The following is a 27,801-nucleotide window of genomic DNA, read 5'->3' as shown; positions in this document are numbered from 1 at the left end:
AACATCCTGATTGGTCCCGTTGACGACTTTTTCCCATTGAGCTGGAGACTCTGGTGGGGGGGGGGGCTAAATGATATATGGTCTGTGAGCAAATTGGGAAGAGCTCTCTAAGACAGAAATAACCTCAGCTCAGCAATAACAACAGCTCAAGCACACAATATTTCTTGTTGTTCATCTAAGATCTAATAAAATCAGAAGAATTTCCAGAGCTGCAACAACAACAGAAAGTAGGATAGACTTATGTGATATTGATTTCTTTTGGCGAGGGCCATTAAATGTTGAGTATGGAGAGAGATAATGAAATGGTCCACACACAAACAGCCGTCTCCACCTGCTGTTTACTGCAGGTGGGATTCCTTTCCAGACAGGAAGAGGCCAAAGGCTGACTTTAGTTTCCATGGAGATAATTATGGTACTTTCTACCTGATACAGAAACACCAGGCTCCAGTTTCTCTCCAGACAATTAGAGGATAAAACCTTTCAGGCAAAAAGAACTGCCCCTCTCAAAGTTATAATGATGTCTGAAGAAATCTAATATCTTTGATATAAAAATGCTAAAGCGATTACATATCAAATCCAGTAGTTTTTATTTATATTTTCATTGTTTTATTATTATTTCACCTGATAACATGAGTTTGTATCTGGTTTGCACTCCCATAAAAAATACAACATGTATATACTTTATTATGTAATAAGGATAAACAGTTTCACATCTTTAATATCAGAATATCACTGAAAATAGAGACAATTATTTTCTTTCAAATCAAACATAATGGATGAGTTTTCTATTGACTTGAACTGACTTCGCCTTAAATCTCTTGTGGTTTTATTTCATTAAATAAGATTAAATTCATGTCAAGAAATGTCACTGATGGATGCCACTGAAGTCATAAACACACCTTTTAGGCATGCAGCGTTTCCCAAACTGTTTTCTTTCCAGATTCTGTCTTTAATGTAAAAAAGCAGGAGAACATCATTTCAGGATGACGCCAGCACATCGACAGCAGTGTGACACCGGAATGGGACATTTCTAATGGTTCAAATAAATGCTCAAAAGTGATAACCCTGACCCTCTTGGCCAGTAGATGACTAGTTTATTTACTAGTTTATTTAATATTATTTTTGTTCCATATTTAAGCAGTTTTTTGTTTTCGTATGATACAGAAAAAGAACTGAACCGAGGAAATTCTGAAACCTGATTCCACCCCAGAATCACTTTTTTTTTTAGATGTTCTTTAAAAAAATAAAAAACTATAATGAGTTTGAAGGCTCCAGTTAAGCCATTGATTTCCATTTTATTCCTACAAATGTTCAGTGATTTAGTAATTTATTTACTAGATAAATAAAGACATGGCTACAGGTCTGCATCATAACCTAAACGATGTTTAACAAGGACAGAGATTTATGGGTTATTAGACAGTTTCTGGCTGCTTTGGTTGGACGTGTGAAAAATACTTTATCTGAAAGACGTCTCCCATTGGTTCACACATACATACTCAGATGATGGAAGTAATCTTGGATTTAAAACTGAAGTGACCTTTTAGACATAAAATGTGCAGAAAATCTGCCAACTAATTAGAAGTAACACATTGTGTAAGTGGGTCATTCAAAGCTCCGCTGCAGCTGATTGGAGGTTTTGCACAACGAGCCATGTCTTGTCAGGCGATGACGTTGATACGTGTCTCACAGACAGATCAATCAGGAACAGCAGCGCCTTGAGAAGAGGAGCTCTGCATTTTTATTGGTTTGGGTTAAGAGTCAAGAAACCAGCAGCCAAAGCGGAGACAGATGCTGTACTTAGGAGGCGTGCATCGGGGGTGTCTGTCATGCTGCTCTAACCATCAGCAACGCGGCAGCATAGAGACAGACTGCTAGGAAGATTTCTAATGAAGCCTTTGATTGCAGTCAACATGCTACTTACCTCTGCAACGTCTCTGCAGACTCTCTTGAATGCAAATCATCCCTTTTTTAAGGCTGTTTCCATAGCTTGCATTAGACGGTGCATGAGAGCTTAAACAAACTTGCTTTAGATCTTCAGATTCTGATTATATACATAAAACAGCTCAAGCTGATTTTTCCATCTTGTTATCGAGTTCTCCGCGCCTCAGAATGAACTCTGGCAGCCTTGAACTCTCACTGTGCCCTTCACACATCACTTCAAATCCTCCACTGTGCAACTATGCCTTGATACCTTCAAACATATGGCAGCAGATCAGGGCTCTCTCCACCTTTTTCCAAAAATAAATTGATCATTTTGACACAGTTAATGACTGTTAGCATCCCTGTGAGCAGCGAGAAACCTTGACATGAAATCAGTGTTGATAAGCAGCCTGGTTACCAGCAGACTCGGCCAGAAATGAAGTCAAGCATCAAGGAAAATCCTCTAAGTCTGCGCTGGCATGGGCAGAAAAAAGACTTGCCAACGGGATAATTAAAGTTGAAAACAACGTGAACCCGGGTTCACTGAAGGGAATGCCACTTAGTGCCAGTCACGCTGGGAAAGCTGTGCTGCAGAATCTTGTTTCTCCAACACCGCCCCCCTCCCCACCAATTCATCTGTCTTTGTCCGGCTCACACACATGTAAGTCACATTAATCCATCTAACTGCCAGGGATCAAGGATGCTCCATCTCCTGCTAGACTGGGAGGACTAATGTGCTCCAGTTCGCTTGTGTTCCATAACAGCACCAACACGAGCACTTGGCCCTTTCAGACTCAACCTGTCTGGCTGCTGCGTGACAGAGAAGCTCATTGGCTCTGCCAGGATACTTTACCCGACCCCCATGCAACCCTGGCATCCTTCCACCAACTACGATTATGCTACAATATCTCTCCAAGCGTGCCGCAATAACACATTTACAACCAATGAGTGCGGGGCGTTTTGCCCTAAATTAGCCGTGACTAGCTTCTCAAAGGGTCATAAATAGCTGTGAAAGTTTCCTAACAACACAGAAGCTGCATCACAAAGCATGGATGCTGTTGTCATGGCAGCATGTCACAGCGCAGCCGTGTGTGTTGCAGATTTTCTGCACACTGAATTGTCAAACTAATGTGCCTCCATTGTTCTGCTGTCTTAGTTTACACAGAAATGCTCAATCAGCGCTGCGTAGAGATCTTTCTGCACGCCTCATTTCTCCACGTAGTTCCAGGAAGATGTGGAACATAAATGGAAAGGTACGACACGGGGTAAAAACTAAGTTTGTACAGTTCATAGGAGCTTGAAAGTCAGTATGTGGAGCTCGTTTCTCTTTTCTGAAACCTTTTAGACAAGTTCTTGTATTTTCTTTTAGTCGCCTTCAGGAGAAATTCTGCAGGACTTTCCAAAGTCCTTCTGAAGCCCACGGCGTCATGTCATCTCTCTCTCTGACCCCCTTTCCTGTCAGGCTGCTCCAAAATAAAGGTCAAAAGAGGCCAAAACCCTTTCAGAAGAAGACCATCAGATTTGGGGAGGACGCTCCCTCCAACAGACCTGACACGACGGCCTTTCAGCACACCTCGTCCCTTCACCCTGCTGACGGGACCCAGATCAGGTCCACATGCATCCGACCTGCTTCTGGTCATTGCTGGGTTTGTTTTCCTTGTTCATCTGTGGGGAATAGTTTTTCATTTTGGTCCTGATGTTGCTGCTTTAGTCTTCTGCTTGTCCAGTTTCCCTCTCTGGACTTTAAGCTGAGAGACGGCGAGCTTTCGGCTCCATGTGTCTGCACGGCGGCTGCGAGTCATAAAGGCCTCACGATGCTCAGTTAACCGTTACGTACAGACACACCGCAGGGCCGGCCGCTGTTGTAGGCGACATTTTATGCTTGAAGGATTCATAGATCAGAATTTAAAAAAGTCAACAAAAAAATCATTTCTCTGAAAATAGTTGGGCGGAGATTGGACTGAAAATCAGTAAAAAGAAAAAAAAAACAGTTAAAGAAAAACTTTGTTGTCTTCAGAAAGCCTGGAAAACTCCATACTTTCCCAGCAGATTGGCTGCAGGGAGGGAAAGTGGAAAGAAAGGAGGGATCCGCGGCGTGTACAGCCATGGATGTGTGATGGAGTGTTCACTTCTGAGAAATATTAGCTGTAATGACAGATGTGTCATTCCCCTTAGCACAATACCTCCACTGTTTGAAGCTGTCACTGAAATAACTTAGTGTCACATTAAACAAACAGTGGCAGCATGTGTCCCCAGCAGCTCCAGAAGAAATGTCAATGAACAGCAAACTGGAGAGTATTTAGGAACTTCCATGAGGCCCAGTTGTCATTTTGCAGCACAATATGTCAGACTGGTGTTTAGAGAGAAGTTGTAGCTGCTGCAGGGATAATGAGCACGCTGAGGGGAGAGAACCATATGCTGACGTAGCTCTGAGAACGAAGGCGGCGTTATGAGCATTCAGGGAGAACAAATGAATTGTTCAGTACTTCTGATCTTGAACAAGCATCACTTTAACACCAGCATTTGTCAAAACAGGGTTTTTTTAGTCATTTCTTAGAGAAACAGAAAATGTGTCAGACTCATTCTGCACTCTGCTGGACAACAAAAAGCTTCCTAGACTTCCGTTTCCGCTGACGCAGGATGGTGGATGGGGTCATTTCTGCCACAGGGTCTGACCAATCAGAGCAGATCGGGGGGGCAGTAATGTATGAATGTAAATGACATTCATCTGACTCTTTCATGAGAACAGAAAAGGTGCAATGAGCAGAAATTTATCGATTCTGGGTTGAAGGGATGAAAGCATGTGAAGAAGAGGAGGACCTCACACAGCGCCTGTCTGCTGGTCTCCGGCCGCGTGGTAATGCAGCTTCGTGTAAACGGGCGCTCCCTCCCCCCATCCTGCCGCCCATGGCAGAATGGTAGCGAGCAACGCGACGCGTTTACCTGGAGACGTCCAGGATCTGACAGTACCTCACCGTTAAAGTTAACAAAGATCCTGTATGTCTGAAGAGTCGAGCGCAGCGAGAGCTAAAGGAGCTAACGCTTCTCCTCCTGTAACGTTAGAACTCTGACATGCTCCACAACGTGGCGGTGTTCTTTTCTTCAGTGGTTTTTGCATTTTGCTTTAGTTGGCAGACGAGGCGAGTGTGGCAGCGGTAGAGGGAGGTGGAGCTGACTTTGTTCTGGTCCACAGACAGAAAACCATTTTGCCTCTTTAAGGAGTGTGTTCCCAACGCTCCAACATCTCGTGTTTATGAAAGAAAATGTCTGTTTTTATCTTTCCCTCATATGATGTCGTCATGTATTCTTAGGCTTGAATGTGGATCTGCAGCTTGGTCTGTTGGTGCTTCGTGAACGCGGGTCAGCATGCGGAGCGTTTGCTGCCACTTTGAGTCCGTTTCAGAGCACCACCCTGCATGGATACTAAACTGTATTTTAATATGTTGAATAAATTAGTTGCATTGTGGAGAATTTAACATTTGAACACCTGTAGATTATTCTGTTGTTTAAATACTGTTACGATTCGATGCTGTACTGTGTGCAAGTATACGATGAAACTGGGTTACATACGACCCAAACAGTACCCAGATGTATGAACTGGTTTCTGTAGGTCACCTTTGTTGGTTCTTTGTTTTTTGCTCTGCAGAGAAGAAGCCTGAATTTGTGTTGAAGCTAATTTAATGTTTTTTGCCCTTTTTCTGCTGTTTGCTGCTTAATCCTGTTTAAAAAAAAAAAAAAAAGACATGATGTGACATCAGCCCTTCTGACTCATGCTAATGTTCGCACTGCAAAAACTGAAATCTAAGTAAGACTAAAAATCTTAAATTGAGCACAAATCTGCTTTTTTTTTTTTTAAGGTAAAATAATTCTTAGTTTTTATGCCAGAGAATTCCTCGTGTTTTAAAAGGATTTCTACTTGTCTTGACAAGCCAAATTTTCTTGTTCTATTGGTAGATAATTTATCTTATTTTAAGCAACATTTACCTCATTTTTGTACATTTTTTTTCTTGTTTTTTAAGGCTGAGTTTTTGCAGTGTGTTCATTTACAGCTAATATCTGCAGCATATTGTTGAATCAGTCTGTTGGGGAGAGAAGAGCTCCGAGCAGTTTAGAATAATTCCTCCAGCATTTTGTTCTTGCTGAAGATGAAAGAATGTGTTGCTGTGAAGATGCTCATGTCAGAGCAGCTGTGGAAGGTAGCACGCAGGTGTTGTCAGCCACCAGCGGGTTAAAAGTTACACGTTCCACAGGTACGAGGAACAGATAAAAAATGCAATCAGAAAGCCAAATATGATGCAAAAAGAATATTCGGTAAAATGTCTTTCAGGTTGGCCAAAAGGCCAAGCTATTAAAAGTTTTCTAAACGGCTTCTCTGAGGAATTTAAAGTCAGGGTTGATGTAGGGGGAAGCTGTCAGCTGCTCCAGGTTTTTAATGTCTATTTTTCTTTTTCTCCTCCATCACTGCCAGCAGATGCTGCAGTCCAGGAGGCAGAATGGCTTTTTCTGGGCGTGGCTGCAGGGTTTTCCACGCCGAGGGACTTTAGATGAGCTTTTCTACATGAACAAGCTCAGCCAGTGCTGTTTAATGTTGGCCTCACCTGTATGTTTGTCTGAACGAATGTTTGTCTTTCAGAGGTGAAATCTTTCCATTGAGGAAAGTAAAGACTGAGCTTTAGCAGAAGGTCAGCTATGTTTGGCTTTAGCGCTTTTTTTTGCTTGTCTTAGACAAAAAGGCTGCAGTGAGAGCGCGGCTTATGGATTCCTCTCACAGACAGACACTCAGAGCCCTCCGTGGGCAGATGCTCACATCTGGCAGGTGCTTGTTTATGAGAGCAGTTAACATTGGATCAGGGAGGCTTTACAGCAAAACACACAGAGTCAGACGGACTGGAGCTCAGCAAAGACACATTCATACTAAATACCATCAGATACAATATCTGAGGTTCTTAGTATGTTTTCCAGCAGATTTGCAGTCTGTCAGAACCAAATCTTCTTTTATCTGTTTTTATTTTTACTCTCTAATGGAGATGATATAAAACGACAAAACGCTCCTTCTGGATGGTGGGATGAAGTTAAATCAAGTTAGTTTATGGTTGTTTAAGAGCTGGCGACTTCACAAGATGGAAAATAAGGATTGTAAAAAGGTCTTCGTCCATTGGATGATTTTTTTTATTAGAACCATCTCATTTTCATAAAATTCATTAACTCAGTGATTGAAAGCAACTATCAGGGTTTTAGGGATTTTTATTTGCGTATTTAGGTGCCACTGCTCTACTATGATACCAAGTTGGGACCCATATTTAATATTTTTCTGATGTAACACGTTTTTCACACATTGGCAAACATCTGGCATTAGTAAATGTACCTAAAGTCTGCTGGTGGATTCTTTGGTTAATCAGAGCTGAAATTCACTGGCAACAAAAATACAGGAGACCAAGACCCCCACAAAGACCAGCTGTATTTGAAGCTTTTGTGTCCCTTTTACCCGACTTCACTTGGTTTCATAGTAGAAGTAGAAAGTAGAGAAAAGTAGAAAAATGAAGCATACACCGTAGAGGTGTGGGGACGAAGAAGGTACTCTTTATTTTAAAGTGACTTTCTGACATGGTGGCACAGTTACGTTCATTATTTACATTCCTGAAGCTGCTGTTGCTCAAACTGCACTTTTATTCTAGATCATCACTTCACAGCAGTCATTAACTTTACAGCAACTGGATATCAACACACTGGCTGCTTCCAACTTCAACTGTGGCTCATTCATCTAAAGAACCCAGCAGGACGTTGTTGGAGGAAGTGAGGAAAAGAAAAAGCAAAGAGAGATCAAGTCAACACTGGCCTGACTTTTACTGGCCTCTGAGAGCTCGGAGTGCAGGTAGGATGCAAGATGGATGCCGCATTAGCTGCGTCAGGAGGCGACTCTGAGGAAATCTGCCAAAGTTCAGTATTTCCTCCCAAGTAGAAATTCTCAGTTTGAATACATGTTCATATTTCAGATATAGAACTTCCACAAAAGATGTCTGAGGCCCGATATGTTTTCTGAACATCCCAACTTGTGTTTACCACAATAATTTACTCAAAATTACCTCTACTACGACATATTATATTACACCTATTAGAATTAGTGTCCTTCTGCAAACAAACCATGATGATCACACATTTTATCCCAATATGATAGACAGGATTAGCAAACTGCTGGTGTCCACACAGCTGGGTCTTTTCTATCATGTGGAGGATTTTCTCAATATTTCATAAATGCGATTTGAGATTCGGAAGGTTTCTACAAGTCTGGAAATCTCCAATCAGTCATTCACATGGTTATAGCATCCGTGTGCATTCTAGGCAATTTGCTGGAAAAACAAGCTCAGTTCTCTGGTTTCTATAAAACCCACAGGTTGACAAGATTAGATCCAGATAAAAGTCAAGCGAGAAACGTTTCAGAAGATTAAAAACCTTCTGCAAAGATGACAACAGGTTTACTGGGAATCCTGAGAAAAACAATCTGACCATAAACAATTCCAGCGTCCACCCGCAGACACACAGGGAGCTGCTCATCCTTGACTGTGAAACTGGGTTGATGGGGGGGCAGCCCATCTCCGTTGCCTCACACTGTTCTGACAGGCTCATTATAGTGGAGTTAGAGTGGAGACCTTGGTGTGACAGAACCAAAGTCATCCCAGCCAGCTCCCTCCAGCTCTGTGTCCCGCTCACTGCACTGCATGGCCAGCACAGACATAAAACCACAACCTCTCATGCAAACCATTCATCCCTCAGAGACGGTCCGGGTCCCAGCGACATGTCTGTGAATGGCTGAAATGCATCAGAAGTCCTGACAAAAAGCTCATTCCGTGTCCTCCAACAGTTCTCCCATTGGAATGCCCGGCTGGGATTCAGCCATCAGATGCTTTGGCCCTGAAAAGGAATAAAAAATGAAGTAGAAGAGGGATAACACCGGACAAGGTCAATGTTTCACAAACATGTCAGATGGTTCTTCATGTCAAGTAGTCCATCAGTAAGCAGCTCCAGGAAAAAGGCCCGGTGCTGACTTCTGTTCAGGTCATCTTTTACAGCATGAAATGCTGCGAATGGACAAAAACACTTTCAGGGAGACAGTCCACGGCAAACGGCAGGATTTCTGCATCTGGATACGCAACACCAAGCTTCACAACAGAGACTGTCAGCTTGCATGTTGGAGAAAGTGTCCTCCACCCAGACAACCCCCCATGATGCATATGAATGTGATCTGGAGAAATGGTGTTGCTTCATAAGAAGGACCCATTTTAGCCGCAGTCATGGTTGTTTTGCAGCACGTAACGGATTTATTGGTCACAATCAGAGTCATGGTTGCTTTAATCTTTGATGGAGTTGCTTTGTTGGCTTTAAAAATGAAGGTTTATGGTTTATTTATTGTTCATTTTAGCTGTATTTCTGTCCTTTTACCTTTAGGGGGCAGTAGTTGATAGTGTGCAGTTAGGAGCATCTATGGCTGCTTCTTTATGAGGAAATTATTCTGAAATAGAACTACATTGCATTAAATGGTGGAAACGTCCAGTCCATCCACTGTTATACACAGGATTGCTAGTTGTATATAAATTGTTGGCAGTCCTCCGTTCCCTGACCTGCAGTCGACATTCTTACGATTGGTAATCACAAGTTTTATAACCAATGGACGGAAGTGGGTAAAACTTACGGCTTTATTCACAACATTTTTTATTGTAACTCGTCACAAACACATGACTGGAGATGCTGAAGGAACTTTCCATCCCTTGGTAATGGCAGTTATTATCCTGGATGGTGTAAAATGTAAATATGGAAGGTTTCAGATTAAAAGCTGGATAAATAAATTAGCATTAGCATTAGCAAGTGTAAAAGCATTTGGATCGTTAATCAGCAGTTCTAAACGCTGAAAGTTGGTGTGTCATCGATGGGCCCCTGGTGACGGAGGTGGCCCTACTTTCTGTTAAGTTCTTGGTCTGATTTCTTTCTGCTGCAGCAAGAAAAGAGATCTTCAGTATCTTGTATCGGAGTCTTTAATGTGCACACCAGAGGGGAAAATGAACTGCAGTACACCACAATGTGCTGTTGCATCCAAAAGCATCTGCTCATTTCAACAAGAGTTTAAGTCATCCATCACCCAGTGTAAGATGACATCAATGCACTGAAAGGGAAGACAGATCTAGGAAATGTGCTGCATTCTATCAACATATCTCATTGTTCACATTGTGATTGACTGGCAGGGTGGTGGAGATCATGGAAGCTGACTATCACTGGAGGGATTAGCAATAAATCCTTTTCATGACTCTCAACCACATAACATTCCTTTAAATCTCTCTCCCAGCAGCCTTTCTCTATCTGTTTCTTCACAGCTCATTCTGTCTTCACACTCATTCTCCATGTTTCCCTTTCCTCATAGGTTAGCTGGAAAACAGATTTCTCTCTAACTGCCGGTGTAAAGATGCAATCCAGTCGTTTCACCTGCCTAATTAATGCTACAGCTGGCGTTCCTGCTTCCATTCCCTCACATGTAGTTCCGGGAGCTGCTGCACACTGATGTCTCTACATCACAGCTCCACATATATGCTCAACCTTCCCCTTTCCTCCCTCTTTCTCAGCCTCTGCTTTGTTCTTTTACCTGTAAAACCTGGTTGAAATTACATTAAAATGCACCTTGAGGGCTGGTCCCTCTGGACTGACATGTCTCTAAATGTGTAAAAAATGAGGGTTTTATCATAAAGTCACAACTGTTAGAACTAAATATGCATACAATTCAGTTGAAATGTGTTTTAAAATTTCTATTTTAAAAACAGACTTTGCATATAAATGTCTGTTTTTTCAGTGTACCTTAAATTTGCACCCTGCAGGAGGTCCCTGTCCCAGGATCAGGCTTCATCTGCAGCCTGTCTCCATAAATGTACAAAGCAAGTCGGAATAAACCGATTCAGAGCTGTGGGCGCTTGTTGTGGTTGCCACTGAGAATTCCTGAATTAATCTGGTGGTATTTGTGTTAACTGACTCATTGTCATCAGACTATTATTGTATTTACAACAAGATTTCCAGTTTTAATTAAGCAGTGTGCAGTTTTTAGATCCCTCCTTTGGCCTGGTGATAGACTGGAAACCCAACAGCATGCCAGACACACTTTACGGCTGTAGCGCCATTAGCAACTCAATTTGGGATTTTTCTTAAATTAAGTGTTCAGGAGGTTAATACCCAAATGCACACTAAATAATTTTGTTAATAATGGATTAAATTAGTCTCTTCCAGATGAAACAATTTTCCTCCTATCTCCAGATATGATGTGAGTACTGGTTGTGACTACTAACAAACAGCTTGTTAAAACGTAGGAATTAGAGGAACTGATCATAACTTCTTGCTGAATGGAGCTTTTCGCATGCAAGTACATGGAGCCAGTGTGGACAGTAAGATAAAGCACAGCTAGATGAAGAGTCTGCAGCTTGCTTTGGACTGAGCAGGTTGTGGATGATAGATGGATTGGTAGGGAGGACATAAAAGCTCTTATGGTTCCTCACCCTCCCAGTTCACCACGACTTGGTAGGTGGCTGAAGGTTCATCGGTGAGGGGTGTTCTCTGGGCTGGGAGAGCCACTGGGAGAGCCTTCAGGTGAAGCAGAAAATCCCACAGCCATGCTAAGCTAGCAGTAAACTAGCAAGCAATGCATTTTGACGTAAACAAGCGAAGGTATTGCCAGATTGTCTTCATGCATCTTTTTTTACGTAGAAACTAGTTTTTTTAAGGCCATTAAATGTTTTGGGGCTTCACAAACACCAACGCATGTTATCTTCGAGGTTGTGGTTAGAAACCTTTGAGAACGCACCGAGCCGTGAATGTATAGTTTAAACAGCTTCTCCTGTACAGAACGCTGCTGGTTTTATTGTCTGCATTCCTGTAGGAGGTGCAATATGTTGTTTTACATAATTAAAAATTATGGGTATAAATTGGATTTGTTTCACGGCACAAAGCTGCTCCATCATTCATCAGACTAATGGTGGGATGGTTCACTTAAGAGGCAAACCTAAAGAAAGACTTCAAATATCTGGTGTTTGTTCTTTTATCCCTCCGTGTTTTTTATGTTCTTATCCAAATGAAGTTTATATTTGCATAATTGGAAATCTGTGTGTATTGCTAGTTTTACTCGTCTAACAGAATAAGTTCAAGTTGTATTACCAGTTCCTGTGTTGCATAAGAAGCTTGTTTTTTATTCAGTTTGTTGCTATTCGTTTCCCTGAAACTTTAGAGCTGCTGTGGCAGAGGAACATGCAGGAAAAGGGCTTCAGGTGTTGTTTGGTCCCAGTTTTACTGGAAAACATCAGAAGGAATCCAACAATATCATCTACATCTCAGATTAAAACAAAAACACTTTAAACAAATTACTCTGCTTTGAGAAAAGGTGGAACAAGGGAAATTTGACTTGCATTAATGTTTTCATGACTAAGTTTTTCCTCTGAAAACGTCTGCAGAAGCAGTCGAGGAGAAAAGGAGAATCTCATTTTTTTTCTTCTTCATATTTCTACTGCTGTTTTCGGACGCTTGTAAACAGCTTTATGACAGTGTGTTACGGCTACCAACAGCTTGTACGACACAAAAGCAAACTCTGAACTCAGCACCGCCCCCTAGAACTGACTTTACAACCATGGTAACGTGAAAGACGTGTGGAGGGCGGAGATGTAGGAAAAAGTTTGAAACGTCCTCGTTTACGTATGTAAGGATGCAGAGCAAACATATTTGTCCCAGCAGACAAACTGGGAAGACATTTTGTCCAATAACTATAATTGAATGTAATTCCATTCATCTGACCAGGATTATTTTCCACTGAAGTTAACGTCAGCTTGACAGGATGAGCTGTCAGTCAGAGGAGAGCTCGTCTAAACCGCCTCCTCCTCATGTTTCTCATTCACACACAAAGGGAAATGAAAATAAATAAAATTCTAAGTACTGACACCATTTCTGTCATTTTAAAAAATATTTTTATGTTTTTATGAAAAAATGCGATCACTAATGATCACTAATGAATGTGGCATATGTAGTTGCTAGGCAACGGAGGACTGGAGCACTATGGGTAATTCTCGTCTACTCGGTATATGCAACGGTAAGCTCACTTTGGAGTGGCAGACCATGAACTGGGTCACATCTCAACTGTCTGTTGTTTGTGGAATGATGGTCGAATAAGGACCCAATACCTTTTTAGCTGTCCTTGAAAATGCCTGTTTGAAACTGGAACAACGCTGCCCCCTAGAGGGAATTCAGAACAGCATTATGCAACCTTCACATAAGAGCACGTAATCTTTGCTGGGGGGGGGGCTGATGCATATCATCATAGAGCCTGTTTCTTTTTTTTTTTTTTTTTTTTTGCTTAATACTGATAAATAATCTTTTTTTCAAACCAAATGATGGAATGACTTCTCTCCATCTGTCTGCAGGCACATCAGCTGTAGATGAGTTTGGTTTGGACAGATGTTCAGATTGGGCTTTCCTCACTGAAATTCTTCCATATTCCTTTCATCTCTTATGATATTCCAGCATAGATGGAGACATATGGAAATCATTTCCAGTCTTTCTTTGTGGAACATCAATATTAAACAGTTCATCGCTCTTTTTTGTTGTTTTCTTGAGAAACTGTGAATTTTCTGCCAGTTTTTGGGTTGTGTACAGTTTCTAATTTTCTAATGCCGTAGTCCCGTAAGGAAGCTCAACTTCCTTCTGATCCTGCATGTTGTTTGTCCAAAACTATGAATACTTTACTGATCTTGGTGATTTAGAACTCAGCTATGTACGAACTGAATGACAAATTATTATTAAATAATGTACATTTACTTTAAATAAACCAGATATAACAAAGGCAAACACTGGAAGCATATCATTTCAGCTCATATCTCTGCACAAAGCAGTCATGCAGCTGGATGTCAGATGAGGCTCCTCATCCAGACTCACCTGCTGGAATCTTTTATCACAGAGCAATCCTGTTTTGTTGGAGAGTTCAGTCAGAGGGTCAGAACATGGAGCAAAAAGGTCGTCGCTTTAGCTTTCATTAAATGCAAATCACATTTTCCTCCCTGAAGTTTCTTCTTGTCCTCATCCAGTGACGTTCCAGGACTGTTTAACATTTCCGTGACCTGTCTTCAGATCGCCACGCCTGCTTTGCTCCCGTCTATCTCAGCTTTTTGTAGATGTGCAGCTTGTGTTTTCTGTCAGGCAAAAGGACAGAAAGGTTTCATTAGTCACCGAGATGTCTCATATTCTTGAATTTCCATATAGAAGTTAATCACCTTCTGACAGCTTAGAAACTAGATGGACTTATTTCAGGCACAATAATTGTTTTTACCATGATTTCTGGTCTATTTATCAAGCAGAGGATTGTTTATGTCAAAGTCTATGATCATAATCATAAAGTAATAATCCTGACTGGCAATGCCGTGAATAATTTCTCTTGGCTTCAGGTCATGTTTTGATTAAACCTGGATTCTTTCATCTGCAGGTAACAGGAGCAGCGTTTTGGTCCATCATGTGGATGAAGTTATGAAAAGATGAGCATTACATTTTATGAATAATTTTGCATCAAGTTTCCGCTTTTCTGTCACAAAAAGTTCTAAAAAAAAAATCAGCTTTTAATGCAGCTATTTTTAGCAGATGTCATAATTTCACTTTAATTTTCCTTTTTATTGGCTTTTTGAAACCTGCAACGGAACATTTTAGTTGTTTTTCAGGCTGTTGAGGTTCGCCTATACTTCTCTGTCGGATAATTGTTTGCTAGCTGAACAATTATTATTATTTCATCAGTCCTGCAGCATTCGCTGTGAATTGTCTGAGTTCCTGTATGGTCAGTAAAAATAATTGCTTTGCATAAGTGATCCATGTACCCTGCTTCTTCCTGCTCATAAAGGTTTGAATTCAGTTGCTTTTGTGCTTCAGGTCATAAATAATGATCCTGTGGCTCGTTTTTGCTCTCAGTCACTAAAAGGAAGATGGTTACAGAGAAATATCTAAAGTCTCTTTTATTATTGTATTTCTAGTAAATCAAAGTATGACAAACAGATGTGATATCTTTGCATTTACATGGAAATAAAATGTCTATTTTCCTGTGAAAGTTCCAAAGTGATGTTTTATGTCGAGCTAAAACCAGAAGAGTTCCCAGTTTTTCTGTCTGACCAGCGATGTGTTTTACCTGAGGCAGGTGATGTGGAAGAGATGATTGCAGATCTGCAGAATCTGTGAAGACTCTAAGGCCAGTAGAAACCCTACTGTCATCTGCATCAGCTCCCTGAGACGCTCCCTGGTTCTCATGTGGGCCAATCACAAGGCTCATATTCATAAGACGCACAATGGATCCCAGAAACCAGGAGCCCAGAAACCAGGAGCCCAGAAACCAGGAGCCCAGAAACCAGGAGCCCAGAAACCAGGATCCCAGAAACCAGGATCCCAGAAACCAGGAGCCCAGAAACCAGGATCCCAGAAACCAGGAGCCCAGAAACCAGACCACTGCAGCTGAGGTTGATTAGATTACTCTTCCCGCCTCTGTAACGTCAGAGATTCACACCGTCATGGTGTCGTATGGCAGACAGGAGGGTCCAAATCGACCCCTGAGGGCCTGCAGGGTTCTGTTTCAACCCAACCACATGAAGTGGATCCATGGATCATTTTGAGTCAGGTCTGTTGGGGCGGGCATACATGGAAAACCTGCAGGACTGGAGCGGGACACCCCTGTTGTAAGGTTCAGCTCTGGGGAAAACCAGTCCAGGTTTGAGATGTTTCCCTGCTCCAGCAGACCTGATTCAGATTAAAAGGACACGAAGTTCTCCGCAGGGACTCATTCATTTGAGTCAGGTGTGTTGGATCAGGGAGACATCTAAAAGCTGCAGGCTGCTGAGGCCTGACCTTGCATGGTCCCGGTGCAGCTCCTCATCTCTCCTCACATTCCTCCTCAACCGCTGAAGTATCTGCTGCAGCGCTGCTCGCTGCTCCAGCGGTGAGAATCCGTTTTCCACGCAGAACAGTTTCAAACCCTTCATCGCCATCGGGGAGATGGAGCGGACGCCCCTTTCCAGAAGGTTAGAACTCCTTTGTGGAGACTTATCCTTGCCAAATGCCTTCTTCTGGTGCCCGCTAACAGGATCAGGAGCATGGACGCGATCCATGGATCCACTTTGACAGTCAGAAAGTATTTCTGAGGGGAGACGCTACATCATCCGGCGCAGAAGGCAAATGGGACGAGTTTAATCGTTTGATTACCCTGACAGAGTTTTCTGCTGCTTAATTTTTGTCCAAAGGTCAAACTTTGAGGAGACATTGTCCCTCCACGCCCTCCTGCATTAATCCGCTCTGGCATTCGGGTGTTTGGGTGTGTTTTCTGAAATGAGTTTGTGATAAAAAGTGCCACCCTGTGGTTCCTCATTTAACCGAGTTTATAGTTTCTTTGTGTCATCCTGCCATGGGGCACCACAGCAGCTCAGGCAGAAAATAAATCAGTCTGACGTTAAAAACACTCATTATCTCAAATCGAGAGGAAAAGTCAAAGAAATTATGGCTTACATAAAGTCAGAGTAAACATATCGGCTTTGTGGGGGTTTTATGTCGTCAGCTTGCTCATGTCTTTGTCTCAGAAAAGTTTGTCAGCCGTTGTGGTGATCCTGGTGTGCTTTATCTCTTGCAGGCACAAAAACAGACACCCTCCGCTTCTCTTGTCCATGTTTCTTCCATCCAAGCACATGAAAGTGTCCACTTTCAGCTGCAGGAGCGTTGGTGAGGTTTGCTTCACCTCTACAGCTTGTAATCAGCCTTTCACTGCATCCCCAAGCTGCTGCATGGATACAGCTCAGAGCGCCGCGCACGAGACTGGCAGCTCCACGTCTAACATTCAGGATCCTTCATTCCAGATGTCATTAGCATGCATGCAGCGTGCAGCTTAATGAAGGGCCGTAGATAAAACCCTGTTGCTTTTTACAGGCAGAGATAACAACTACGGCAGCCTGACTGATCCAAGTTTCAGCACCTCCTCCAACATGCAGACTCTGCACAGAGGTTTTTCCCAGAGCGAGCAAACCATCTGATATCTCATCAAAGGCAGTCGCGATGCAGGGAGATAAGCGGTCGAAGCGATCAAGTGTTAATATTCATAAAGAAGGAAAGCCTGAAAGAGATAAAGGTTTGTATTTAAGTGTTATCACACCGTTAATGGCATTTCTAGCACCTATCAAGATGGCCGCATGAGATACATGAGGAATGTGCTCATCAGACATGTGAGACGTCTCTACAGTAGAAAATCTACTTGGACTACTTCTGAAGTGGAGGAAAAGCTGCAGTGCGCCTCGAGTACGTTATAAATTGTTCCTGGGCGTAGCCAATCAGAGCGCTTGGACATGGCTGCTGAGGAAAATGTTGTGAAAAGAAACGTTGCTTCAGGAATAAAAGAAAAAGCTCCACCTCTGCTGGAGCTCAGGAAGGCATTCAGTCCCTCACCTCGACCCTGTGTCACCTCCGGTGGGAGCGGATGCTTTCGCTCAACGGGATCCGTAATATATGTGGCTTCAGTGTAAAATGTAACACAGATGTAACGTCACCCGGCCACCCTGCGGAGGAAACTCATGTCAGCCGCCTGTATACGAGATCTCCTTCTTTTGGTCACGACCCACAGCTCATGACCATAGGTGAGGGTAGGAACGTAGATCGGCTGGTAAATCGAGAGCTTCGCCTTCTGGCTCAGCTCCTTCTTCACCACGACAGACCGGCGCAGAGTCCGCATTACTGCAGACGCCGCACCGATCCGTCTGTCGATCTCGCATCCTTCCCTCACTCGTGAACAAGACCCCGAGATATTTAAACTCCTCCACTTGAGGCAGGACCTGACTCCCGACCCGGAGAGGACAATCCACCCTATTCCGGCTGAGGACCATGGTCTCAGATTTGGAGATGCTGATTATCATCCCAGCCGCTTCACACTCGGCCGCGAATCGCTCAAGCGAGAGCTGGAGATCACGACCAGACGAAGCCAACAGGACCACGTCATCCGCAAAAAGCAGGGACCCAATCCTGAGGCCACCAAGTCGGATCCCCTCAACACCTCGGCTGCTCCTAGAAATTCTGTCCATATAAGTTATGAACAGAATCGGTGATAAAGGGCAGCCTTGGCGGAGTCCAACCCTCACCGGAAACGGATCCGACTTACTACCGGCAATGCGGACCAAGCTCTGACACCTGTCGTACAGGGACCGGACAGCTCGTACAAGGGGGTCTGGTACCCCATACTCCCGGAGTACCCCCCACAGGAGCCCCTGGGGGACACGGTCGAATGCCTTCTCCAGGTCCACAAAGCACATGTAGACTGGTTGGGCAAACTCCCATGCCCCCTCCAGGACCCCAAAGAGGGTATAGAGCTGGTCCACTGTTCCGCGACCAGGACGAAAACCACACTGACTGTTTTTTAGTTTTAGTTTGTAAAAGCAGCTTGTTAGATTTTATAGTCATATAAAACTGAACAATCCGCAAAAACCTTAAACTTCACTGAATCTTGAATAAGCTGTTTGAAAAAAGGAAAACTAATTGCTCAACTTGATCTGTTGGTTTCCTTATATAGGCTGTTATGAATTGGCTTTCATTATGTTTTCCTCTCTGTCTGTAAAGCGTCTTGAGATGGCTTTGCCGTGATTTGACGCTATATAAATAAAGTTGAATTGACTTGAATTGCTACGCCGTATTTCAGTAAAAATCCATGTTCAACGTTCCAGCCTCGTGCATCGAGATGGTAAAAGTATCACTGATGAAAGTTTTAACTCCGTGTTTGGTGGAAGCTTCAGACCATCAGACTGTATCGTTCCGATAACGTTAAGTTTCACAGAGTGACATGGATTTCAGGAACAGGAGGCTGGTGAACAGAGTCGTCCCAGAACTGAGCTGAAAGAGTGACTTTCAGTCGTTGAAGACTTGTGAGATGAAGTTCACGTTGGAGCATCTTCATTTTGTTAATATTTGTACCAAAATAAAAGATCAACAGAAGAATGACAGAAAAATCCAAACCCTGGCGATAAAAACCAGAAATCATCCTAAAGGTTCATGGTTTTAGGACGAGTATCATAAATGGATCCTTTCTGTGGAGTTATTTCCTACTTTTATATCCGTCAAGATTCATGCGATGTTCAGACTTTTTGAGATTTAGGTCAGTACCGGCTGCTGACGCTCAGAGAAGTTCAGGGCTCCGACGTCCAGTTCTTCCTGCAAGAAGAAGACGTTGTTCACCTGGAACATCTGAAGCTCATCTCAGACTGATCGTCCTGCAGAGGCTGGGGGGGGAATTAAACCGGAAGAAGATTTGCACCTCAACACAGGAGCAACTTTTGCAGTAATTGTGATTCTAATCATCTAAAGGGGAGTCCTTAATAAACTGTTAATCCTGAATTAAATTTGGGGGTTTGTGGTGACCTCATAAGTGATCTTTTATCGCTGGTAGTGTTTTAGTTTAACTTAGCAATCTAAAAGTCCCTTTTTACTTTGCAAGCTATGGTGAAGTAAGAAAGAAGGATTTGCTGCAACTGCAACTTAAATAAGAGGAGTTTTCCCCGATGAGGGGTTTTCTAACGCCGCCGCTGGTACAGTCCAGAAGCAAGACGCCACTCTGGCGTCGTTGTGAAGGTTTGGCGATGAGCTGCCATTTAACCCCCAACACGTCCAACAGGAAGACCCCCTTATAAACCATCATCCAATCATCTCTCTTTGTTCCGCGTCATCTCTCCACTTCCAACCATCTAATGAAGGCATAAAAAGGTGTAAAATGTATTTTTCATAAACGTGTTTATGCCTCTGGGAAGAGCTATTTAAACAGCAGAGATCTGTGCATGCAGCATTCATGATCCGATTGCAGGTGTTCCATGTCCTTCAAATGCCCTCTAATCTGTTTTTCATTCGCTGCAGCACTTCTCAGCTGATTATACAGAAGAAAATGACCAGATTATTTAGCGGATAGTTATTATACTGCAGTAACAACATGGTTCTTAGCTTTGTGTAGCTTTAGGGTAAACCCACCTACCTTTGACCTGGTTTGAACCTTAGAGCAGTCAACTTTGTTGATCTGTTTCAGAGATCTGAAGGAGTTCCGCTACTTCATGCTCCTCTAGATGTTAGTGGATTGTAGGTGTTGCTGCATTGATGCAGATACTCCTCCAGTTTGCAGTGGTTACCTGGCAGCTGTGAAGGTGCTGAGAAAGAAGACGGGATGTCAGAATGGACGTCTTTCCGGTATTTTAAAGACCAAAGTTCAGGCCGCATACGGCCAGCTGGTGAAGAACTACAGCAGGGATCACCAGCTGTGTCCTGCAGGTTCTGGATGTTTCCTCACTGCAACACCTGATTCACATGAGTCCTGCACACATATGTTGAAGATCTGTGCTGCAGGGACACATCCAGCACATGCACATCACCAATGCCTGGTCCCTGAACTAAAGAATGAAAACAGTTTCAGTGTAGGTCTGGGTGATTAATCAGATTGTAATCTCAGTACGATCTGGGTTTCCAACCATGATAAAACTAAAAGGGTGTGATTATTTTCCTCTCTGCAGTTTCCTCTCCTGCTGTCTTCAGCTGCTAATCGAGCGTCTCTGGCGTTGCAGCGCTGTGCTGTAAACTCCTCCCACAGCCGCTTTGCTTTCATTCAGACACTGTTGCCAACTTGGAGACTTTCTCGCTAAATCTGGAGACTTTTTTGTTAAAAGCGACAAATCTAGCAGCTTTTACTGGAGTTATTAGAGACTTTTCTGGTGTTTTGGCGACTGACTTGAAGGCACATATTGTTCTGCAGTTACTGTAAGGAAGGAGCAGCGGGAGCCTCTCCCGTCCTAAAGCACTCCCAGGCGGCCAGTCTCAGTCGGCTCCGGCTGCAGGTCCATGTAGAATAACTGCAGTAGGTTGTGGAAGTTCACCTAAACATAGTTTATACCATTGTCAGGGACAACTGGCTGCATTATTTTCCTATACATAGTTCGGCCAGTTAAACGCTGTAATATCCCTCCGTTACGGGGCGTTACCATAGCAACGCGTTAACCAGCTGGTTCAGATCAGCCGTCTTTTAACAGGTGAATGAGAGAAACGTGCTGCAGCCTGACAGCCGTTGTTTGGTATAAAACGTACATCCAGGCCAACGTAAAATAGTTCCTATATAAGCGGTAAAAGCGAATTAAACAACTCGGAACCGTCCATTAGACGGTTATAATGCACGACACGGAGTCTAGAACACCACGACGCGCAGCGTTGTTTATAAATACTGGATAATTGTGTTAAATTATCAAGATCTTAATTTCAGTCTAAATAATCCTGATTATTATTATGTTAAAAAGGATCGTTTTTGTCCTAATCGAGCAGCCCTAGTTCAGCTGCAGGAAACCAAAAGACATGAAGACAATAGAATGCAGCAGAGCTGAAGAGGTGGACGGACGGACAGCAGGGATCCTCAGTCCTGGTCCTGGAGGACCGGTGTCCTGCAGGTTTTCCAAGTGTCCCTGCTGCAACACACCTGACTCAGACTCAGACAAAAATACACATTGATTTTAATTAGATGTGTTGCCGCAAGGAGGCTTGAAACTCTGCAGGACACCGGGGGTCCAGGACCAGGACTGAGGATCCCTGACTTCCAGGTGATCTGACCAAATGACAAAACGAGTTGGACCAGCGGTGCCTTCATCTGGGCCTGGAAAGAGCCACCATCCTGCACCTGTAGAGGCAGCCCTCCTCCTGCACACCTGAACCAACACACTGAAGGAACTTCTATAAAACATGGAAGCAGATTTACCTCCTTTTTTAACTGTTGCTGTGAATCCATCAGTGTTTTTGTTTCTGAAAGCAGCTTTTGCCTTTCAGCGTGGAAATGCTGAACGTTTGCAGGAGACCCAGTAAAACACTCATCCTCCACACACATGAATATGCATGTTAACCACTGCCTTTGTGAAATAAGTGAAATGCAAACATACACACACATATGTGCATACATATACATGTGCAACACGTACGATGCGCACAGTTTCACACCCCGCCTGCTTCCCATAAACTGCCAGGCTGAGACGTGGTGGCCCAGATGCATTTCAATCACCTCGTCTGGAAAATGAGCAGAAAGACTTCCCTTGACACCCTGCAAAGCCAGATTTTCATTTCAATCTTTTTCTTCTTGTGTTGCCAAGAAAGGAGAGAATAAATGGAAACACATACGGGTGAGCGATACATAATGTCATTAAAGTAGAAAAGTAATCATCTCAGGCTTCCTCTGAAGTGTGGACTATCAGTTGCATTTGGCCGTCTGCAGGTCTGATTAAACAAACCAAGCAGAAAGTTGCTATTAAAGCCCAGCAGACATATTGAATTGCATTAGATACATGAAATGATATTATTTCAGCGGCTGCTTCTAAATCTTCCTAAAGGATTTCTGTGACTCCTGTTTGCAGACTAGAATCTGTTGTCTTCTTTTCTCCTGGCTAAACACGAGTCTGACTGGTGGACCGCTTGGCTCCTGCTGGCAGGAAGGTTTCTACCAAGCCGAAGGTGAAGCTGCAGCCAAGCAGGAGAAAAAACTTCTCTTCATCTAGTTTCTGCTGTTTGTTGCTCAGTTCAGTGAAAGTTGCTCCAAATGAAACTTCCTGCAGGGAAAATGGCTCACAGTGTGAAGAAAACCGCACCAACCTGTCACAGTTTGACCGCTGCACTATGGCATTTCTATTCTTTTTAATAGAGCCTCTCCCCACTGCAGCGTAGTACTCTATTAAACTGCTCTAAATGGCCACCCTGCCATGGACAGGCACTGACTGCAGTTTTCCTCTGATGCTTGGCCCTGCCAGTTGTCTTATTGTTTTATTTGTTTCACATCTTTTGTTTCTGTGGCTGTTAGGCACCGCCGCAGGAGGAGAACGAGAACCGTCCGATTTACAGAGAAGATTTAAAAACTCCATCTTTGTTTGTCATTTTCCAGCCTCTCTGGGTTGGAAAGATGCTTCACGCTCCGCCGTAGGGGTGTGCAAGTCATGAACTAATCGTTCCAAACTCGAGAATCACTTTACTGAATCATGAACAGAAGTGTAGAAAGTAGAAGTAAAGCAGAAGTCCTGCCATGTTTTTAGAACAGGTGTTTCACCAACAGGCTCGTCTACCTGCAGTGGAGCTGATTCCATCCACCTGGTTCAGTGATGGTTGGAACAGCTGATAGCCAGTACTTCTACTTTCCACTCCTACTTCTACTCCTCTGATCATGAATCACGATTCCTCATCACTACTCACTCATTAACTCACCGGACTCTGCTCCTGCTAGCTTACTAACCACAGATTGAACTGAAGGGATAAAATATCTCTATTGTGCAGCTGAAGTCCTAAAACAGTCAAAGCTCACAGCTGTGTGTGTGTATTTAGATATTTATGTAAACTCTGTTTAACTGACTCAGATGATTAAAAAACTCGATTCACTTCGCTGAGTGACTCATTTAAACTCGAATCATTACTTGGCTGCTGTCCAGGACCTTCCTGCAGGTCTGTGGTCGGTTACGGCACTGTCATCATCCAGCACTTCAGGTTTTCATCACTTGGAGGAGAAAACGTGCACATGACGTGCACATAAAGCTGTGAAGCAGCAGCATGCAGAAGTCACAGTTCAACAGCAGAACTGCAGGAATGAATTCTCATATTTAACTCTGTAAAAAACAAAAAAGGAACATTTCTAGGCTTATTACATTTAAGGTGCACGTTCGGCGTGCACATCCTGCCACACGTCTGTCTTAGTTCACACACACGCATGTGTTATTTCACCTCCGTCTGCAGAACTTGTCATCCTGCAGTATCATGTTTATATTTGTCCTCCTGCTCCACATTGCCCACGTTTAACCTGCGCTTCCACTGCTTTCTATTTCTATTTCCTGTTAATTAACGTCTGTGGTGCTAATTAGCAGGGATGCAACTCCTCCACCCCCCCCACCCCCCCAACAGTCTCTCCTATTATCAGATTCACTGCTGTGAACTTTGCGAGGCAGCAGGGATGTGTTTTGATCTCTTCCAGGAGTATTGGAGCTACTGCAGCTGTAGACGCAGGGAAATAAAAGTTTCGCTTGCTTTGGTGATGTTTATGTCTTTGCAGGATAATTCTGTTATTTCTGTTGTTTCTTGTGAAAAACTGCTGCGTGATCTCTGTGACTTCCAGTTCCCTTTAATGAGGGACACACCCTTTAGGTCTGTCTCTTTTTAGACGGCCTCATGGGCAGCGCAGGTCACAAAGAGAGCGCACGTTTAGCTCATAAAGCCTCCATCTGCGTTGGAAGTGACCTGCTGACTCCTCAGACTTTAGTCCAGAACGAAAGCATCGGGTTGGGCGGCTGAATCCTCTCAGGTCGAACTGGTGCCATGAGAAGATCCACCTGAAAGCAACGTCCTCCTTCCTTTCTTCTGGTGCTTCCACTCTCCGTATCTTTCCTTCATCCTCTGAATCTGAAACACGTCCCGCTCGGCCGAAGGGTCCCCTAAACTCTCCCCTCAACGTTTTGCTCTGTGTGTTTTCCCAAAACCATGAGGAGCAAAACGTTGAAGTGAAGAAGACAGCGGTGCCGCGTCCTTCACAAACCAAAGAGCTCAGAGGTCAGATTTCCATGCAGACAACGGAGACCTGGATGATCGGCACGCTTCGGAGTGTCTCTCTGCTCCGGGCAGCAGAAAAGTTCAGTCGCAGAGAAATATCCAGAGCTCTGCGTCAGATGAACATTTTATTGTGAGATGAACTGCTGGGAGGAGATGTGGGGAATGAGCTGCAGCTGGGGCCGTCATGTAGAACCTAGCAGGCTGTTTAAACCCGGCTGGATGAAGGTGAAGCGACGTGCTAAATGAGAGAAGAAGAAGCAGCTTTACGTTAGCAGACGTTCTCACATGAAAAATCGACGGCGTTGCCTCCGTGTTGGCTGCTGCCTGCGGGATGCTAACGTTAGCCCCCGCTCTGCGTTTTCTCACATTTACCAGCGGTGCCAGTAAAGCTCGGGACTGGGGGGCTCTGCTGGCCTCCCAGCTGCTTGTTAGCTTCTTGGCTGTGAAACTCAGAAGTCAAATAAAATCACATTTATGTTTTCCTGTTGGTTGTCCGACCACATGACCAGTGATCCATTTCTGTCCGTCCAGGAAGAGTTTCCTCCCGGAATAATCCATGTCAGGGTGGCGTTTCCAGGCGCAGTGCCGGACTGCGATGAGTAGAAATGGTTTTACTGAATTCCTGTCCAATATTTATGATTATTGCTAGTTTGACACATGGTCACCAGTGAGGACACATCAGAAGGACACAGAACTTCTTGTTGATGCTCCTTTTATACTCCATCCTGACTCTCTCACTGCTTAATAAACCCCCTGATGGTTGTAAATCTTCCATATTTTATTTCCTAATGTTGTTTTTTCTGTTTGTACTGCATGAAATCCTAAAACTAACACATTGGAAGGAATGAAGCGTCTTCTGAGAGCTGCTGCATTCTGTTTATATTCAGGCCAGACGAACACGTTGCCGCAACACGTGTTCAAAAACATTTCAGACATGACAGACTTTAGATTTGCTGAATATTGAGAGATTTGAGAAGCAGCATAATTCTTATCTTTGTTGAGACTCAGCTTCACCATCACAGCTGTTCTTATCAGCTTAAGCCTCAACATATTTCCCCTTTCGCTTCCAAAAGTACAGCTGATCTTTGTGCATGCATTTTCTGCCCCCCCCACCCCCCCCACCCGCCCCGCCCGCCCCGCCCCACCTGCTGCTGATTGGATTGGAAATCATTCACTGTAGATAGAAAACAGAAGGGTTGTCTGATCATTCTGCAAAACATTTTTTATTATTATGTCGTGTTTTTATTTTCATATGCAGCTCCTGAGTTTGGTCAAGATGGACGTACATGTTGTCAGCCTCCAGCAGACAGGATTATTAGAATATGTGTTTCAGCCTCCATGTAAGCTCATCGCACCACATATCGATTGATTCCATAAGGTCCGCGGAACAAATCCGCCAGCTTAGGGACGGAGTTTGGTTAGAAGCAGAAATGAAAGCTAATTAAAACAGAGTGACTTTATCGTCATCGTAGAATCCCATTTAAAACGGTTTCTGCCACTCTGGCTGAAGTTTGACTGATTTACTTACTTCAGACTTTGGTTTCCTCCAGAGGAGCAGAGACAAGCAGATCGGCAGGGAAGGTACGAACGGCCAGAGGCAAAGACTGCCACCAAACAAACGCCAATCAGGCGTTACTCTGCAAGCATGTCTGCTGCGATGCACTTCGCCTTCCACGTGCTGATAAGGAGATATTTATTGAGCTGACATTAATTAAAAACAAATCGTCTTTTTTCTGGAACATCCTTTGAAGGGCAGACTGAGAACATTTCAGAATTCATTAGCTGCTTGATGATCATTGCCTGATCACTGATGTGCCACTCAGCTTCAGCTTTTTACAGCCTGAGGACCATCAGGAACTTGCAATGTGTCTTTAGTTCATCTGGCAAACCGCGAAGGGCTAAAAAAAACACATTTCTGGGAACATGTCAGGTCACTGAGGAGGCCGAGTAGAACTAAACGCAGCTCTTCTGACTCTTTTTGTCTACATTTTTATCTGAGAGTTAAAATTTTAAAACTCTGAGAGCAGAGAGGTCGCAGGTGATGTATGAATGAAGAGAGGAAGAGGTTTTCTACCTCAGACAGAAGAAGAAATGCCCGAAATATCACCTTCCTGCTCATTTATTCATGTTGACTTACTGAACTCCTGGAGCTCCGTTCTGAAGTTCGTAACGTTCTGAGAGTTTTGTTAGGAACCGGTTTCTCCAGCGACGGGAAGAGGAACGAAAACATGTGCAGCGTTCGCAGTACGTCACTTTCAATCTGCTCAACTCAAATGTTTTTTCTCACCTTTCGTCCTCCAGGTGTCGAGAGGGCTACCAAGGGATCCGCTGTGACCAGTTCCTGCCAAAGACGGACTCCATCCTGTCAGACCCCAGTAAGAGAGCAAACCTTTTTCCTGCATGACATCAGCACCTCGGCTTTGACTAAAGCAGTCGTTTAATGTGAAAAGGACAAGGAAAGTTCATCGTGTTTAATATGCAAAAGTCCAAAACATCCCAGTTTCCCTGTGATTGGCAGGAGATGTGAATTTATGGAAGGATTTACTGAAAGATGCAGAACTGGAAATGAAACGAGGCGAAAACAGTTTCCACACATGAACATATGACCCAACTTAGGAAAGATTTCTTGTAATTAGTCTAGAAGACGAGTCATCAGGCTTCTTCCAGTGTTAACCCTTAACATCTTAACATAATTATCATTAAATTAGCAGGAAGCCAGACGAGACGATCTTGTTCAACTTGCAAGGAGGCTCATCTCAGAAGCCTGAGCTTCAATAAACCCCCATGCCATTTATTGAAAGATACCACGTGACATTTATACAAGTTGTTACAATTCAGTGTGTGTGTGTGTGTTTGCTTGGTATAAAAGTCCAATGCGTATGTGTGCTCTTCTTAAAGATACCATTCTGATAGGAACCGAATGTTTATGAAACTTGGTCAGACCACTCTGACCTTGCAGGTCACTGGAATGTCCTGCTTATCCAAACAGCACACAGAGAAAAACTTTTAACTTGTACATGAGGATTAATGAAGAACATCAATGTAAGATTAATAAAAGATTATCATAATATGAACTGAAAATATTATAACAACTGAAATTCCCAACATCCAGACTTTTCCAGGCCAGATGATCCCACGCTGCTTCAGGAATGTCGGGATCTGGACTCTGGAGAGGATCCGTCCCTCCAGCACACCTGTCCTTGTGTCATGTGACACCTCAGCCTTTTCTCCTCGTTTCCGTAAGAACGACTTCCGAACAGCCAGGTTTCCATGGAGACCACTTCC

The 27,801-nt window shown here is 43.5% G+C and overlaps 1 protein-coding gene across 1 annotated transcript in view; it reads left to right on the top strand.

Moving 5' to 3' along the window:
• Positions 1 to 27,801, top strand: part of nrg3a (neuregulin 3a) — a gene marked incomplete at both ends in the record, with an annotated part of 544,860 nt that overhangs the window by 364,738 nt on the left and 152,321 nt on the right. Inside the window, one exon of the mRNA XM_079248564.1 lies at positions 26,818 to 26,891. Coding sequence (XP_079104690.1) covers positions 26,818 to 26,891 — 74 coding nt within the window. The remainder of the gene's footprint in view (positions 1 to 26,817; positions 26,892 to 27,801) is intronic.

Source organism: Telmatherina bonti, assembly GCF_933228915.1.
Source record: "Telmatherina bonti genome assembly, chromosome: 11".
NCBI classification, from domain to species: Eukaryota; Metazoa; Chordata; class Actinopteri; order Atheriniformes; family Telmatherinidae; genus Telmatherina; species Telmatherina bonti.
Note: the sequence above shows the minus strand (reverse complement) of the source record. Positions and strands in the feature narration are given on the sequence as shown.